The sequence below is a fragment of the Pleurodeles waltl genome, chromosome 9, assembly GCF_031143425.1.
Source record: "Pleurodeles waltl isolate 20211129_DDA chromosome 9, aPleWal1.hap1.20221129, whole genome shotgun sequence".
In the NCBI taxonomy this organism is placed as follows: Eukaryota; Metazoa; Chordata; class Amphibia; order Caudata; family Salamandridae; genus Pleurodeles; species Pleurodeles waltl.
In genome coordinates this window covers 981,738,771-981,757,488 of record NC_090448.1, presented here as the reverse complement: position 1 = coordinate 981,757,488, position 18,718 = coordinate 981,738,771, and the positions used below count along the sequence as shown (strand labels likewise).

Below are 18,718 nucleotides of genomic sequence, written 5' to 3'. Positions count from 1 at the left end.
TTTATTCACAGTCAGTTGCCAGCAGAGTCCCAGTCGCCATCGCTCAGCGGCAGTAGGGGGATTGAAGGATCAAGAGGACAGCATCACTCAGAGTAGTGCATCCAACCATCATGCTATGGCCACAGCCTTGCAACGACTGGTGGAGAAGCAAGCAAACCGGCAATACTCCACCTCCAGCCACCTGGGGCTTCTCACTCAGCAGGTTTGTATTTCCAGTAACTCATGGAGTATTTGGGGAACTAGCCTGGTCTGCATGGCAGTAGTCATCTAGAAAGAGACAGGATTTTGTGTTAGCAAAGGGCATCAGGCGGTAGTGCTATTTTGGCAGACCCTGTATCAAGAGAGCTGGAGCCTCTCGTGAGTGGAGTATCGTTAGAGAAGTTTGTGTGAGCAGAGCATGGGTGGTCTCTTGTGGGCAGAATGAATGTGGCAGAGAATATATTGGAGAGCTCCCGTGGACATAAAGCAGGGAGATGAAGTGTGTGAAAAGAGCAGGATGGCTTTTGTGGGTAGAACACGGTGGGTGGGGACTCTGTTAAAGTAGATGTTGAATTACTACTCTTTTAACAGAATATTGGAGGAGGAGAATATGTGAATGGAGCTCAGAGGAGAGCTAAGGAATTCTTTATTTTTACATTTTAGGGACAACCAAAAAAGCACTTCAATTACTCTTTGTGCTCAATACTAGTTTTAATTGATAATAACACTGCATAGAATGAGTGTGAAACAGGTGATGATTACAGTTAGGTAGTGAGATATAGTTAGTATAGTACAAAAAGTCAATCGTACTGAATAAAACGTTTTATATGCTCTGCTATGTAAAGATTGTTCTCACAGCTGTACTCCGACTACTCACCAATGCACAAACAGAGGATATAATACTAACATAGAGTACGCTGATCTCCTCACTTACCATCTATGATCCTGTCTCTGACCATACCATATTTTCCATATTCTGGTCTATATTTCTTCTGCTATTTTCTCCATCAATGCTACCACTCTAATTAAAGGGAAGTACTTGCTTGATTCACTCCAACCATTTTGTAACCAAATCCTCAAAGACTGCCTACCTTTCAGCAAACTACATAATTGAGCTGGTACAATGACACCCTAAAACATGTTTTTATTCACACTGGTCCCCTTCATGGTTTGTCCACTTGTTGCCCATAGCAACAGCCCTGTATTTTGTCTGATGTTTGAGTTTTGAAAACCAATGTGCAAGAACGCCTTCAGCAAAGGATTCAAAAATGAGATTATCAAAAATGTGTAGCCATACATACAAGCCATGGTTGTATTATCATCAGCACTAGATAACATCAAATCCTCACACTTTCCAAAGCTTAAGACTTCAATTTTTCCTAACCCACAAAGACTGCACATAGGATTAATCTACTCTTTCCACCTTGCACATCTGCCACATGCACTTTACTGTCAGCTAATGGCTCAAAATGCTATTTCAAATCTAAAACTGCTACCCAAAAAGATACTTACATCACTACTAACAAAGCTTATACAAGTAATCAAATCTGCAAACCCATCCTGTACTCTGATCCATTCAGTCTACAGACAATTCTACATGCTTTCTCCCATGAAGTTCTTCTTGGTCTAATATATCAATGTAATGCCTGTTTTTGTCCAGCTCCTACTAGACATGCTTTATATTCTCCAGTATTGGATCTTTCATAGATTCACATGCTTGAATCATTCCCCGTCGTCAAAATGGGAGTCCCCGGTAATTTAATAAATCAGTATATATATCACTATCACAGGCTATAATGGCAATGAAAAAGTCAGTTTAATAGCCTATCCACGTCCTTTTTCAGAAAAGGACCAAACTTTAACTATAACCAATCCGGCGACAGCACCCTCTAGAACACGCCCAACAGAGGCTGAGTCCCTCAGATTTTCTACTGCATGTCGTGTGAAGAGAGTCTCCCTGAGCTCTGCTCAGTTCTTCAGGTTTTACTTCAGCTTTTAGCTTTTTCCAAGATTATAATTCCTATTTCCTTTCTCTAAGTAAATAAGGTAAAAGACTACATAAATATGTCTAACCTTTTCCTCAAAAACTCTCACATTCTGAGAGATGAGGCTATTACTGGCTGGGATTAAATTTTTTTAGATCTGTCACTAATATTGAGGACAGTGAGGATTCCTTCACCTCACAGGAGAAGTCAGAGGGGGACGTTGAGCCAGGCTCTCCAGAAGGCACACAGAAAAGCCATAAAAAGGCTTACCATTAGTCTTCATCAGGCACTTCTAACAGAGATAAAGAAAAAGAAAAAATGGAAAAAGACCCTCAACTCTCTCTTCAACTCTGACAATACATCTGAGAGACCATCATTACCTTACAATGACGCATCTGAAAACCTTCTGTAAAATCATCATTCACGGAATTACTTTGAGGTGGTTGATGACAATGTTGACTGTTATTACCTCTTCTACGAAGAGCCTCGTCTATGAAGGGGCTCGTCTATGATGGCCTCATCTACGAATGGCCTCATCTACGCTGGTCATCTATGACTGCCTCATCTAGAACGGTCATCTACGACAGTCATCTACAGTGATCGTCTATGACAGTCATCTACAGTCGTCTATGATGGCCTCATCTATGAAGGGCCTCATCTACGATCGGCATGTACTAAGGCCTCATCTATGACGGTCTTCTACGACGGTCATCTACAGTAGTCGTCTATGACGGTCATCTACAGTCATCGTCTACGACGGTCATCAACATTCGTCGTCTACAACTGTCATCTACAGTCGTCGTCTACGGCAGTCATCTACAGTCGTCGTCTACCACAGTCATCTACAGTGGTCTATGATGGCCTCATCTACGGAGGGCCACATCTACGGTGGCCTCATCTACGATGGTCATCTACTGTGGCCTCATCTGTGACGGTCGTCTACAACAGTCATCTACAGTGGTCATCTACGATGGTCATCTACAATGGTCGTCAGCGATGCTCGTCTACTGTGGTCGCGGTCGACGCTTATCTACGGTCGACGACGCTCGTCGACGATGGTTGTCTGCAGTGGTCATCTACAGTGGTCGTCAAAGACTGTTGTCTACGGTGGTTGTCGACAAAGGCCACATCTACGATGGTCGCCTATGACGGCCTCCTCTACGATGCTCATCTATGACGGCCTCATCTATGACAGTCATCCGCGACAGCCTAATCTTTGAAGGTTGTCTATGACATCCTCATCTATGTCTATGACATCCTCATCTATGTCTATGACATCCTCATCTATGACGGTTGTCTACGACATCCTCATCTATGACGGTTGTCTACGACATCCTCATCTATGATGGTTGTCTATGACAGCCTCCTCTATTACGGTTGTCTATGACAGCCTCATCTATGATGGCAGTATCATCTACGACGATCATCTATGACGGTCATATACGACGGCCTCTTCTATGATAGTCATCCGTGACAGTCTCATCTACGAAATTCATCTGCAACACCCTCTTCTGATGGTTGTCTACTACTCCGGGCATGCCTACATTGACCTAGTCTATGGAACCACATCTTTGATGGCCTTGTCTCTGTATGCTTTGTCTACGTTGGCCTGGTCTATAACTGCATCCTCTACAAAGGCCTTGACTGCGGCGAAGGCCTCGTCAACAACAAACATTGTCTATATGAACCTAGTCGTTTACATCCGCTTCATTGAACTTGATCACAATACAAATTAAGACAAAAACACGTAATTGTCAACAAGAGCAAAACACATATAATGCAGAATAATTTAGTGTCAAGCATTGAGGTACCAATATGAGCATGTCTTCAACAGTCAATATATTGAGGGGCAATATATGGAGCAATTACACCACTCCGCCTCCAACTGCAGAGCATGGGTCAGGTCCATGTATCTCATACTAGAGATTCAGAGCATATTACAGCCGCAAATGGTGGATTTCCCCGCCAGATTTATTTTGGGGGTTTCCATACCCTTTGGAGCAAGCGACCAAACACTTCCAGTTTCCTATAGCAAACAACAAATTAGTTTTTTTTTTTTTCTTTATGAATTTAAATAGGAAAGCTGTAAAACCTATTCCAATTGTTCATATATCCAGGAGGAATTACAATCATGGAAAACCCTATCATTCATAATTCCGCCTAACCAGCAAGGACACATTCTCATCTAGGTCCAGACTACTGTACGGCCTGCCAATTCACTGGTAGTACGGGGCAGGTATAGCCACCAGATGTGGTCAGACATGGCCACATAAATAAAATGTTTGCCGGAAGATGGAAAAAAATGCTGCTGTAGTGGAGTGAGATGTCATCATAGTCTGTGCTATAGATAAAGCTTCAATAGTATTCTGACAACTGGCAGGGTCAATGGTCCTTGGATATTATGGATCAAGGCCACAGCATTTAAAAGTTTGAGGTACAAATATATATAGAATATTTTATAGTACCATGCCGATGCTCTGCATGCATGCTGACGACTACTTGGAAGCAGTCAACCGAGACTCTTCAAACTGCATGATCTTTTGGAGCATTATAATTTCAAATTAAACAATCTTTAGAGGGACCCAAAAAAGACAATTATCCATTGAAAAGTATCTGACTTAGCAACCTTCTCAGTAGCACTTAGGCTAGCTTACCTACAGTGACAACGTTCTGGCGCTGATTACACCATCCAGTGGGGAAAAAACATTCCAAAAATGTCCTCTATGGCAGAAAATAGTATCAGACAAATAAGTCCTGGATCTCGTCACATATACATATATGTTGCAGTTCACCTAGATTCCGCCATCTACCTTCGGAAGGAAGTGCTAGCTACTCTGACCAAAGGGTCTATAGAGAAAAACCCACATTCTCAGCAAGAAAGAGGCTTCTATTCTTGGTTTTGCCTCATAAACCAGAAAACAGCATAGTGTCCATCCAGCGTACACCTCCAGAAATTAACAAGTATTTCCGGAAACAATTCTTTTATATGTATTCCATCAGCAACAAGATATATATTTTTGTTTTTGCATTGCCAGTCATCAGAGTTCTTCCATTTCGTTTCAGATCAGCTTTTCCAGGAAGGGTTTCTTCAACTTCAACAACTCGTTGATAAAAGCACCAATGGCATTTCAAGCATCCAAGGCCACAGAGGCTTGCCTAAAGTTGTTCCACAGGCTGTCTCCTTGTGAATTATCAGAGATAATCAACTCCTCCATCAAAAAATATACTTTCTGTTCAATTAGCTTTTGGGCGTCAGGTCCTCTGCGATCAATAGAATCCCTCTTGTATGCCTGAAAATAAATGCCTTAAAGGAGCAGCTACAAAAACAATAGATTCAAACAAATCATTTCAGGGCCTGATGAACTTTCACATAGGTGATGGAAGCTCTAGTCTGGTAGTCTCAGACTACAAATACTTCTCTGGAACGCTGAGGCAGTCATTTACAGAACCTCTAATTCGGGGAAAGTGATCTCTGCTCCAGAGCATACATATCACTCACCTAGATTTCAAAGTCAGCTGTTCGGTCTCCAAGTTTTCCGGCCAATGTAGCAGAGTCTTTGGTGTTAGTTCGCAAGGACAGTACAACCAGCATGCAATACGTGAATAAATGAAGCGGCACAAGATCCTTGGCGCTGGCCAAGAAAGACCAAGAAATTTGGTGTTAGCTAGTGACGCACAGGAGAACTCTTCGGGCTGAACATAGTCCCTGGACTAGAAATCTCATAGCAGACATGCTAAAGAAAACTGGAAACAGCCTCCAAGAATGAGCGTTTGATCATTCGGCTCTAAGCATGATCTTCTTGTTCTGGGGAAACTGGCTCTACATCCCTTTGCAACATACAAAACTGGCAAATGCCAGTTCAATGCAAGTTGGCATCCACAGCCAGGATTTTGGTAGAATGCCTTTCAACAGATACTCCGGGATCTATATCTACCTTTTTCCCCAATACCTTTAATACCAAAGATTCTCACCAAGAGGAAACAAAGCAGTGTTCTCTTGTCCTGATAGCCCCCAGGTGGCTAGTTCAGCATTGGTTCACTGAGCGTCTCCTGCTATCAGAATACAACCACAATCACCTACCAACATTCAGTAAACCTTTGATAATAAATTAAGGCCACGCCCTTCATCCTGACCTGACTTCTCTCCTAAATTCCATCAACCCAAAGATCCCAATATTCCTCAGAACTGCACGTGTATTCTCTCCAAGTCAAGGAGGAGGCCACGATAAGGACACGTAAACATTAATGGGAAAGTTTCTGCCTGTGGCACCAGAAAATCAAACCTGCATCCTCTACTAGCATAATCGGGCAAATTACTATCCTATCTCTTATCACTAGCTCAGTCACAGTTGGTACATGCGTCCGTTAAGGTACAGCTTACAGCATTATCAAGATATGGCTGTTCATCCCATTTTTACTGTCTACTCTTGCAGAATCATCAATCAAGTCATAAAAAATGTATTCAGTGTTTTCCTACAGAAAGGGCTGCGTCCTCAGACTGGCACCTGAACATACTTCTATTTCAACTCATGATGAGTTAATATGAACCCATTCTCAGAGCACACCTCATATTTCCTGCATGGAAGGTTGTCTTGTTACTGGCGCTCACCTCAAAGTAGGGCGGAAAGGATGCAGGTTTTCTCAACACAAGAGCCTTTTTGCGTCTCACAGGCAATTTAGTTCTTCTCTGAACCAATCCACAGATTTATTCCCAAGGTTCCTTCAGATTTTGCCTCAATGAGCCTATAATATTTCAGACTTTTCTCCTGAATTCAACATCACCAGCTGAGAGGTCTATTCATACTCTAGGCATCAAGTGATATCTAAAATTTCTACTTACATCACACTAAACAATTCATGTGAACTGACCAACTGTTGGGCTCAGATCTTCACACTCCTAAGGATGCTCCAGTCACAATGGCAACCACTGCAGAATGAATTTCAGCTACAATCCAGTTCTACCACTCAGACTAGCAATCCCCTCACACAGAAAAGTAGGGTGCATTCAACTGGGGCAATTCCACTTCAACTACTTTGTTTCCGTAAGTACCTCTGGAGATGTGTTGTGTATTATATTCCATAGGAATGTTATATATCTATTTTCTACCCACCATCCACTATTTGCACTAATACTATAAGATATACAAATACAGTAACTGCTTGCTATTCTGATTCAAGCATGTGAATCCATGAAAGATCCAATACTGGAGAAGAAAATAAGTTGCTTACATGTAACTGCAGTTCTCCAGTATTGGTATCTTTCATAGATTCACATGCGACCCACCCTCCTCCCCAGAGAAGCTCCCCTTATAGTTCCCACTTGTGCTTGAAAATCTGAGGGACTCAGCCTCTGTTGGGAGTGTTCTAGACAGTGCTGTCGCCTGATTGGTTATAGTTCAAGTTTAGTCTTTTTTTTTTTTTTTTGTAAAGGACATGGATAGGCTATTAAACGGCCCTTTTCATTGCCATTACAGCCTATAATGGTTATTAAATTACCAGGGACTCCCATCTCGACGACTGGGAATGATTCAAGCATGTGAATCTATGAAAGATACCAATACTGGAGAACTGCAGCTACAGGTAAGTAACTTATTTTCTTCTCAGTGGTCATGCCTCTACAAGCAAAGCAACCGTCTACTACACTGTATCTCAGTTCCATTTTGTTCTCCAAAATACTGGAACATCTTTTCTTCTACCACCTTCCCTTATATCTTTCTCCTGATTACCTGATGAATTTCCTTCCAGTCAGCAGACACCACTCTTTTTCTTTTAGCCATTACATTAACTTCTGTCTTTTCTCATACTTCTTGATTTATCTGTCAAACTTGAGTCTCTTGAGTGTCCTACTGTCCTTTCCTTCCTTAATAAACTTTGTGCTACCAGTTTGTATTAAACTATTTTTCCTTTTAAATATGATCTCTTTCTCAATAGTTTGGAATACCAAGCTATTCTCACCTACTTTGCTACCCGTTTGTTTCCCTCAGAGTGGGTCTTTAACTCTCCTTTTTTCTCTCTTTACCGTCTCACTCACCAACACTATGTCCTCATTAGGGTTTCTTTGTCATCTAGACACCCACATGTCCTTCTCATTTCCTTACATCTTTTCCTTTCCCTAATAATGCTTAACTGCGTAGCTGCTGTTCTTCATTGGATCGCTTTGTGGTACCTCATTTTGAACTCATCTAGGATGCGGAGTCCTGTGTTTTTCTCTTTTGACTACATGTATTCCTTAACCAAAATCCTCTCCTAATGCCTTCACCTTTTGTCCTCTAGTAGACGCCTTAGTGTTGTGTTAAGTTCCTCTGCAACATGCAACATGATAGCAGATGCTAAATATAAAACAATCTGACCATAGCACTGGCCAAAGCACTTGTTAACTCTATGGTTCTTGGCAATATCACCAGAGTATTTTACTAGTGATCCTGGATTAGTATTAATTCTCCCCGTTAGTCTATGGGTATTACCTGTAGTTCACACTTCTATTAGGACTGATAACTGCTTCACATGTCTTTACTAAAGTGATGGCATCAATGCAAGTCAGGAGTCCATGTATTGCCATAGTTGGGCGACTTGCTGGTGAAAGTGAGTCCCCAGCACTGGTCGAAGTACACCTTCAGCACACAATGACTCTCCTCCACAACTTGGTTTCACAGTCAATGCCCAGAAATCTCACTTCTCACATGTAGAAGCTAACCTTCATTGGAGTCATGCTGGTCATGGCCTGTATGAAGTCGTTCTCTTTCACAGAAGCTTGCTGATTTTCAAGAGGTAATTCCACTGACCCTGACTCAGATCCAAGTTCTGCATTTTTGTATGTCTACTTAGCCTCATGGCCTAATGTATACTGTCAGTGCCACACACCAAATGGCGGATGAAAGTCCTTCAGTGGTGCCTGGCTCCAGCATAAGGAAACTCTAAGAAGATCTTAGAGTCTGCCTATTTGGATATCCACTGGTCGATGGATCCATCTAAACTCCTGGTGTGTCACCCCTTCAGCCCTCTGCATGCACAGTGTTACCTTGGTCACACCTCATCTAAGCCACCTGATGGCGTAAGGTCTTTGGTCAGCTTCTCAGCCCTCTCTACACATGAACCTTGCGGAGGTGTGGGCAGTCTGCCTTGCCCACTGACAGCTGTTCTGGTGTACAATTCCAAGGTAATATGCATCTCACTGTTACCACAGAGTGGAATCCATGGACAGTGTGCAATTTGTTACCTGCAACCATATGGTGGAAGCAGCAGGTAACTACAGTCTCTGTCTGTGGCATATTAAAAGTGATGGATAATATGAGATGCATGTTGCTGCCTGAATGCAGTGCAGTAATCATGGATGCAATGGGATGCATCTTTGGGAGCACCATTCATTATGTCTGACAACCAACACTACCTCTGTCCATTGTATCAGCAGAGAGGGTGGTGTGGGCCATGGACCCTTTAGTAAGTGGGGATATGCCTGTGGCATTGAGCACGGTAATGAGGATTTCTTTTATTGTTGTAGCCCACCTTGCAGGTTCCCTTAATTTGAGAGGTGATGCTCTGAGTCGACTCTCCCTAGAAGACCAGGAGCAAGTACTACCTCCCAAAGTGACCGAGTTGATCTCCAGATTGAAGTGTGGTGTCCATACATGGAACTCATGGCCATGGAAAAGAGTAGGAAGCATATTCAGTTGTGTGCCATACATTTGCCTTTGAATGTTTCCCTAGGGACTGCATCAGAATTCGTTTGGTCTCAGGGTTTCTTGTACATATTTCAACTGAATATGCTCCAGACAAAAGTCCTGTGGAATATAAGTTAGTAGTGAGCACAGCTGATCCTCGCTGCTCTACCAGGCTAAGAGGAACTCGTACGCCCGTCTATTGGCATTCACCATTTTGCCACCTTTTATTCCCCCGCTCTGGATGAATCAACTGTTGTAGCTGGATCTTCAGGTACTCAGGTCCTGAATCCTTTGCCTTGTCTTTCCATCATTGTGCTATTCACACTAAGTCCCAATAAGTCTACCAGTGGCTACAGTTATAAACTATTTGGCTGATCTGTCTGCCTTCATGTGTCTTCCTGAACAGTCATCCTAGATTAGATTTCTGCTAGAGATGTGTTTCCTAATAGGCTTTATTTATTCCATTCATGGTTGTTCAGTCAGATTGAAATATTATGATGACTTTCGTCGTGGCCTCCCCATTTGAGCTGATGCACAGTTGTCCGACTTCACTTCTCACACTGAAGACAGTACTATTGGTGGCATAACCTCAGCCCATATTGTGGAAGAACTTCAGGCCCTCTCAGTTCCTCTGTCTTTCACCATTTTCTACCCAGATTAGCCTTTCTTTCATACCTGTCCATCTTCCCTACCCAAGCTGATATTTACGTTTCTTTGGGGCCGTCCTGTTACTTTTTAATATTTCTTTCCTCCACACTCCACCAAAGAGCACCTGCATAGACTCAACCCTAAGGTTGTGATTTCCTACTAAGTCGACAGCACCCAATAGGATATGTGATGATCTGCTTTTGGTTGGCTTTGCCATAGTTAAGCGGGACAACAAAGTTACCAACCACACCATTTATCATTAGAATCAACCTCTGTATCAAGACTCTCAGGAGGGTGTTTATGGTCACTCCACTGGGGTCAGTGCTGTTTCAACAGCTCACTCCAGAGTTGTGCCTGTGGCTGACATTTGCTGGGTGGCATATGGTCATCTTTGCATATATTTGCTAAAGATTACTGCCTTAAAGTTCAGGCACACATTGACGGATACTTTGCCAGAGCTATGCTGCATGACTTCCTTGGTTAATGGGGACTGTTAATCACCAGGTCCCAGGAGGTTATTCCTTTAGGACTCATTCTTAAGGTGATTTAAAGTGAGGAATCAGCAGAAGATGTATCTATCGGAAGTAAAAGTTACTTAACTTTGGTAACAATATTTCTGGTAAATATATAGGCCCTTATTATGATATTGGTGCCAGATGCCGCCTACCGCCATGGTGACAGCCACCAATATACCGTCACTGTGGCTACCGACCGTCCACGGCATTATGCCCGTAGACGGAATTCCGCCAGAAGACTGGTGGAATTCCGCCTACGGTCATGGCGGCAGACGACAGTAAGGTGGTGCTGCTGCCAGTAGCAGCGCCACACCAACAAAACACCGCCTACTGTATCATGTTCCATAATACCGTAGGCGGTGTTTTGCTGGCAGATGTTGCTGCTGGCAGCAGCTCTGCGTCCCGTCTCCTGCCGGAGGACCCCCTTTATTATTGTCATCCAGTCCCTCTCTTTTGGAGAAAGTGATTTGGTATGGAAGCATATGGATGAAGGAGAAGAGTTTGCGAACCTCTGGTGTATATCTTTGTGCAAAATCTCATGTACATTTCTCTGTATGCTTCATTGTCCATTGTACGGTGTATTGACTGTCTCCTTGGTTGCTATGCCCTTCATGTTTTGTGTCGTTCCTGGGTGACACCTGGATACTTTAAAAAAGTAAGTACAAACATAGGAGGTTTCTGTAGACATGGCTGAATCATCATGCCAATGTCTCTAGTGAAATGAAACACATGAGGATTGAGTAAGCAGAGTTTCAAAAAAATGCTTAATAATAAATAGTCTGGAGGTACAGATAAAGAGCAGATAGGTCCCCCGGGTAGGTTGCAAGATGATGCCATGTGCTAATCATAATGATGATGACATTTGATTTATTAGTTAATTAAAACCATAAACATACACAGATCAATAATCTCAAAATCATATGTCTAGTAAAAGACTAAAAATCTTGCATGATTAGGCTTAAGTGTTCAGCAATCATATCTTGTTGTTCTCGTTTAGGGCCATATGTACCAACGCATTTTTCCCATAGCGCAGAATGGGGTTAAAACCCTTTGATACATCTGGCCCTTAATGACTAAAGGAAAGGAGACAGTGAGGTTTAACAGAACTTTTGAGCCCTGACATAATGATTCAACGATAGATTCATACGATCTTTTAAGTATTTCAACTGGTTGACTGAACCATCGTCCATCCTGCTCTTGCCTATTCACTTGTGCAACAGGAGCTATTTAAAGTGCAAAAATAAGTGAGCCAAGCCTCTCACGGCCTGTCTGAACACACAACCCAAATAGAAAGTGCATTGTGCAAACTTTATTCTTTGCACGCTTAGCTGTGCTCTGCTTTGCCCTTACATTATGTAAACATGAAGGCTGGACTACTTTACTGCAAGAACCTGTATCTTCCATGAGCTTGTGGGCCATAGAACAGGTTCTATTGCACAGGGCTAGCAGCCAGACTATAAATATAGTTCAGAATAAAGTAGGTGACTATGCAAAACTACACATTCCGGCTAGTGGGGAATTTCGTTTGGTGACAATAGGGAGGGGAAAGGTCTTTCTAATTCGTCTCATAACAGCCCTTAATGAAGGTAAAAAAGAACACTTCGATTTCTAGTACCCTGTTCTGGCGCCCGATATTAATTTTAATGATTGTTAAAAATTGCTGAAAACTGCTTCAGCCGAACGTTCAACATAAGGTTTTGTGGATTTAGGGCCTCTATCGCCGCCGGCCTTCAGGTTCTTACTCCAAAGGCTAGGAATTCTTCATGCAGCAGGGCCCTTCGAACTGCTAATACCTTTGGGCATAGACATAGTGTATGCGTTAATGTTTCATTCAACTGATGGCATAGGCTGCACAGTTTGTCCTCCAATTGCCTCTTAGTCTGCCATTTAAGTATAAAGTTTAGTGTTGGGAGGAGGCCGAATTGCATTTTCATGAATTCCCTTTTGATGGTTAAAGAAAGGGCTGAGTCAAAGTACGGTTGTTCATTGCAATTTTCATATGAATTTATCTCCAACCACCCTTGGGCTCTTCTTTCCAATAGCGCTTTGTGTTCCAAACGTTTTTTCTGCAGGATACATTTATTCAAAGTTTTCTTAAAAATGGAGTTGCTTACATTCAGTTGTCACAAGTCTGAAAGACCAAGTTTCTCTATACTATTCTGTAGTTATGTGGCAAAGTGTCTTTTTCTCCCGTTTGAGATCGATTTAATCTCAGGCAAGGAGTGTCTTCCGGGGGCATTTTTCAAACAATGACACTATCCCACAAAAGCCCCTTGCCTTGCCAATATATTTTTTTGACAGAGAGAACTCGAATCTTACTTGGGCGGGAGAAACAGACCTTGGCAGCTGTAACACCAGTCTTTACGTTTGTATTATGAGCTTCTCCAGAACGACAGCATCCCCCTCGGGCATTATTTCTCCTTCATACGATAGGGTGGGGATCAGCTTAGATTTTATCACCATGATTAATTCATTTAGAATGTGTCCCCACAAGTTTTTCCTTTAGTTGGAAAAGGCAAAGTTTAGCATATCCGCTTTGTCTGTAACAACCTTTTTTGTGCTGCAGAAGACCCCCTTGAGTCCTGTTTGAAACCTAGGTTAGTGTATGTTGATGTTTCCTTGATCATTGACCCATTGAGGTACCATTTCCCATGTTTTTAAATTTGGCGGTTTAAAGGTATGACTGGTCTTTTTCAGATTGATTTCCAGCTGGTTTTCAGCTGAATACTCTGTTAGCCTGTTGATTAGACTTTTGCAATCCTACTCTGGTGTTGCTTAGCAATAGCAGGCCATTGACATAGGATATTGCACAGCTCTTGGCCACCAAGGCTTGGTGCATGCAACACCACTTCAGCAAGGATTAGAGATAGAGCTGAGATAAACAGATTAAACAGCAGTGAGGCTAAAACGCATCCTTGCTTTAACCCTAGAGATGTTCTTACGTCTTTGGGACAAATACTGGCCATCCCCTACCTCGATCCTTACCCAAATTCCTGAGTATAGCAGCTGGATTGCTCTTAAAAGTTTTGGCAGAATGTCCCAGCTTTGTAACTCTTCCCAGAGCAGCCCCCAGAGGACGCAATTAAACCCCGCCTTGACGTCAACGGAGCACATGAACAGTGGGGTGCAGGTCCCACCCGCTGTTTTCAGTATAAGGCCTACCACCATTAAATCAGAAAGTGTCCCCTGTTTTTTAGAGAACTTGCAAAAGTAGACTTGAAAAGTATTTGAGGTCCACATCTAGCAGAGCTACCAAACAATAGTTGTTTGTGATGCAACTCTCCTGCCTTTAAAAATGGGATATATGACAGACCCTCTCCAATTTTTAGGGATGTTTCCAGCCAACAATACATGGTTGAGCATTGAGATCCAGTGGCATGCCCAGATCATGATATTTTCCCTCAGGAGGGCTGGTGGTATTCCACTGGGGCCTGGTGCGCAGTTGGCACATGAGTTCTCTGTGATTTTTTCCAACATCACAGTAGTGTATTCTAAGGTGTCTGGGGCTCTATCACTATTGTTGTCAGTATACGCCATGCCAAGGGGGCTGGGACAAGGTCCCGGGGCAGAGATGGGATCCATGCTTTCTTGTAGTGGTCTCTTAGGAAGTTCACCCATTCTTTCTCGCTTATGTTAGCTTTGCTTGCTGCCCTGGGACCCTTGTCGAGGTCTTTTATTAGCTTCCAAAATTTCCTATGGTCGTTTTGCTTTGAAGAATAGAGGAGAATGGCCCATAACACTTCAGGTCTCCCCTTATTATACAGTCTGACCTCTCTGTTCAATCTTCTGCAATCATGTTGAAGGAACTTTAACAATGCATGGTTCTGCAGTGCTCGGCGCAGCTGTCAGAGAGTTTTGTTGATCCGTAATCTAATACGGCAGATTGGTTTCGGGCAAATAACGTTCCTTTTTTGCATGATCCTTGTGCCTTTTAGCAAGGAGGTTTCCGGTCCCTTGCCACTAAACGTTGTGAGAGGTGTTCTCAGGCCTCTACTGGATCTTGCTGGTTGGTTGAGGCTTCTTTCAGTATATCCACTGCATCAATTGCCAGGTCTTGAGTTTCTTTTTAACTCCATTTGAGGTGTTTTAAGTTTTTAGTATAAGCTTCCGCCTGCACGGTCCTGGTGCTGCCCAAAGCTGTTGTGTTGGCACAGAGCCCAATGTTTTGTGGCTGGTGATCATTCTCTGCTCAATCTTGCATTTGGCTATCCTACTGAACAGACTGGCGCTTACTATGGCGTAGTCAAGATAGAAGGTCGTATCAGAGCACCTTGTCCAGGGTGGTGGGGTATACCCCGGGAGGCGGCCATTTAACATTATCAGCTAGGGTGGTTCACAGACCATTGCAAGTTTTTTTCCCATGTTTTTCTTGCCTTCTGTTTTGGGGGGGGTGGCTTAAGTTAGACAAGACATGTAAAATGTCTTTGTCGTTCCTGTTTGTATTTTGGAAGAGGTTATAGTTAAAGTCATTGGTGCATACCAGCTTTGCCATCCGAGGGTCTCCTTTCCACTCCAAGAGCAGATTGATCAGTTTATCGACTGTTGCTGTTATTTCCTTGGCATTAATATAGATGTTGCCTAAAACCAGCAGGCTTGTCTGCTGCTTGTCCCATTCTTCCAAACGAATTGCCAGCAAACTTGGTTCGTTAATATCTAGCACCGTGACTTTTGCAGTGAGTTTGGAATTTGCATAGGTAATAAACCCCCCTTTAGCTCTTCCATGAGTACTGCTCTTGCTGCCAACCAGTTGTATTCAATAAACCCAATTAGGGGGGCTACTGGATAGTGCCCATGTCTCTTGTACAGCTATGATGTCGAATTTATTAAGGTATTCCGACAATGAGGGTTATTCAGTTTTCTGTGCAAGGCCCCCAAGTTCCAGGCACACATACTCAGGGTGCCTCGCTTTGCCATGTGATAACCCAAGGATTCCTCGTTTCAATCCACGTGGTGGTCAGGTTGGTGTGCGGCTGATAGAGCAAAGGGTAGCCAGCTCCAGAAGTCTGTTTTGTCTGTTTTGGTTCCTATTCTTGTTATTGAGCCTTCTGCCGACAGGGCCTTAGTTGTTTGGATCATCAGCCCAGAATTTCCACTTGTTGGATGATCAACCCACTGCACTTTTCAAAACTGAAAATGGCTGTTGCCCTACTTTTTGCTTTGAGGTGACTGAGGAGTTGTGACCACTGTCGCCAGCACTCTTGCCCACTGGTTGCTTTTGGACAGTGAATAATGGTCTTCCTGAAAGTGAGCTATTTGCTTAACCCCAACATTTCAGCAGCTTCTTACAAGAAAATATTTTAGCTGGGATGTTAGATGAGTTGAACGTGACCAGAGTAGGCTCTGATACTTGCTTGCATCCCGGTGCAAGGAATTTAATGGAGTAAATATCCTGAGACTACTCCCACAAGGCCTGGAGGCCCTTAATTAACTTTAAAATGTTTGTGCGGTTTAAGATATTGAGGCTTCCCCTAGATCGGAACTCTGGCATCCACAATACGCTTACCTTTGGGGCACCATGATCGGAGGGGGCATTGGTATTTCCCACTGGCTTTCCTAGGGGGCACTCTACATTGAGGATTCTTTCTCTTACTTCAGTAGAAGGGAAGGCTTTGTTTGCTGCACCGACTTCTTCTGTGTGTGGATACTGCACAGGCTTCTGCACACCAAAGCAGTACCCAGTTAGGGTTTTACACTCTCCTCCCTTGGCTCCTAGCACTATTGTTTGCTTGGCACTAGATGACATTAAATTGCACTCCATTGTTTCATCTTCATTAATTTCTCTCTATCCACCAGCTGTCCAGGCATCTTGACAGGTCAATGATGGAATATTTCCTCCACGTAACTGCCCCCCCCAACCCTTCGAGCTGTACAGGGGGATGCCCTGGCTGGGCCAGCTGTCCAGGCATCTTGACAGGTCAATGATGGAATATTTCCTCCACCTAACTGCCCCCCTCCCTTCGAGCTGTATAGGGGGGCGCCCTAGCTGGGCCCTGCAGACAGATGGCATCCCCGAGGCTTGCTCCTACTTGTACCTGTGAGGGAGGGATCTTTACCCTGGTCTCTTCCCTGCTTACTTGTTGTTTTGTGAGGCTTCCCATGGTGCTGGGTCCACCACACCTCCGATTATGGGTGTAGGTTGCGGAATTGATGGCAGATCCTTGTGCAGTGGTGGTAGCAACTGTATCAGCGTTAGTGTTGCTGAATGCTTCATCCTTATTCCCGGGCTGGCCTACTCCCCCCCCCCGCCCCCCCCCCCCCCATTCCGAACAGTGAGTCCTGTTCATTGTCCTGGGTCTCGCCGGGGCCGTGGTGCTCCAAATCCTCTTTGGTTTGCATAGTGCCTGTCGAAGTGGGGCTTTTGCCCCCTTTGTGGGCTAGCACTTTGGGCATTCTCACCAGATTGATATGGTTTCTGCCTTTTCTTACACATTTTCCTTCCCACTTTGTCATATGTGGGGGGAGGGGTGCTGGAACATTAGATAATAGGTGCAGTGGGGCTGTAGGGTCTTGCCTGAGCTTTTGGCAAGTCAGGCCCATGGTGATCTGGGTATCCCCTTACGTACCTCCCTCTGCTTGAGGTGTCATTCTATTTACCTCATGTGTAGATGATCTAGTCAGTGCCTCCTCCTCCAGTGCCCTCCCTACATAATATGCAGCCTTCACTTTCACAGCTGACCCTTCTTGGGCTCTCAACCCCTGCCTTGGGTGATTGGTCCTTGCTAGTTTTTAGTTTGTGTGTCAGATTCCTTATTTCCCCAACCAGTTCCTCTAGAAGTGCAGGTAGTCGCACCAAATTATCAATCACCTCCTTGCATGAACACACTGTAAAGTCACTGTCGTCGTCATTGCTAGCTTGAACTCTTTTGATTAAGGCATTTACCTTCTCCAGCTTTCCATCACTTCCTGACATGAAGATGTCAAGTGTATTGAGCAAGTCGACTTGAATATTCATATGCTTAGCGTGATGATTTAATGCTTCCACTTTGGCTTCCATTGTGTTTAGTACGGCACTCTAGAACCCTACGGGGGCCTTTAAAGGTCTTTCATAACTTTTGCTCTCCAAGCTTGGATTTTCTGCTTTTGGGGAGCCCAATGGGGGTGATTCTTTCAGGTAGGCACGCCCCCATCAGAGTTGTATGCTTCAGGCTGTCAGTCAGACAACCACCCTAAAAGGCAGTTGATTGGGCGGGTAAGGTGCAGGAGCATCTGTGTAACCTGGAAACCGATTAGATTAAATATTGAGTTAACGTTTGAGCAGCAGCTTACATCATCAACTTTGGTCATGATCTCAGTTGGGGGAGGTGGGGGTCGATCCCATGTGTTGTAGCACAACATTTAGCAGATTGGAAACTGTGACCACTTGGGGCAATGGTAGAAGTGATATTTGTGGGAATGACTGTGAGGGTGGTAGTTGCAGCAATGGCTTCTGCTCCCCACCCATGACCTTATCAGCCCCCCGCATCTGTCAAATTGTATGCGTAATGCGATATGAGAAGACAGGTGTAATGGTTTTTGAGATGACAGATGTAATGACCTGCAAGGTGATCAGTATAATGGTGTCACAGATGATGGATGTAATGAAACGTGACATGACCTCTGTAATGAATTTCAAAGCATCAGGCGTAATGGGAGGTGTGAAGAAAAGTGTAATCCAATACAAAATGACATGCGTAGTGAGGTGTGAGACAATCACTATAATTAGGTGTGATAATATCACAGATAGAGAGAGATTGGAAATGTATGCAGTTGTTTAATGTCAGTTACGGCTAGATAGCTGCTCTAAACTAATGCAAAATGATTGTTGTAATCAGCTGTGAGATTACACTTTTCATTAGATATGAAAACTGAACTCTAATATGATGCAAAATGACAACTAATGAGATGAGAGATGAACTACTTTAGCAGAAACTGATTCAGTCAAATGAGAGATGCA

General features: G+C 43.6%; 1 protein-coding gene across 5 annotated transcripts in view; it reads left to right on the top strand.

Annotated features, from left to right (window-relative positions):
• Window positions 1-18,718, top strand: part of TTLL5 (tubulin tyrosine ligase like 5) — an 899,574-nt gene that overhangs the window by 463,562 nt on the left and 417,294 nt on the right. For all 5 annotated transcript variants that reach the window (XM_069208446.1, XM_069208447.1, XM_069208448.1 and 2 more), the window contains one exon: window positions 12-202. In XM_069208446.1, coding sequence (XP_069064547.1) covers window positions 12-202 — 191 coding nt within the window. The remainder of the gene's footprint in view (window positions 1-11; window positions 203-18,718) is intronic.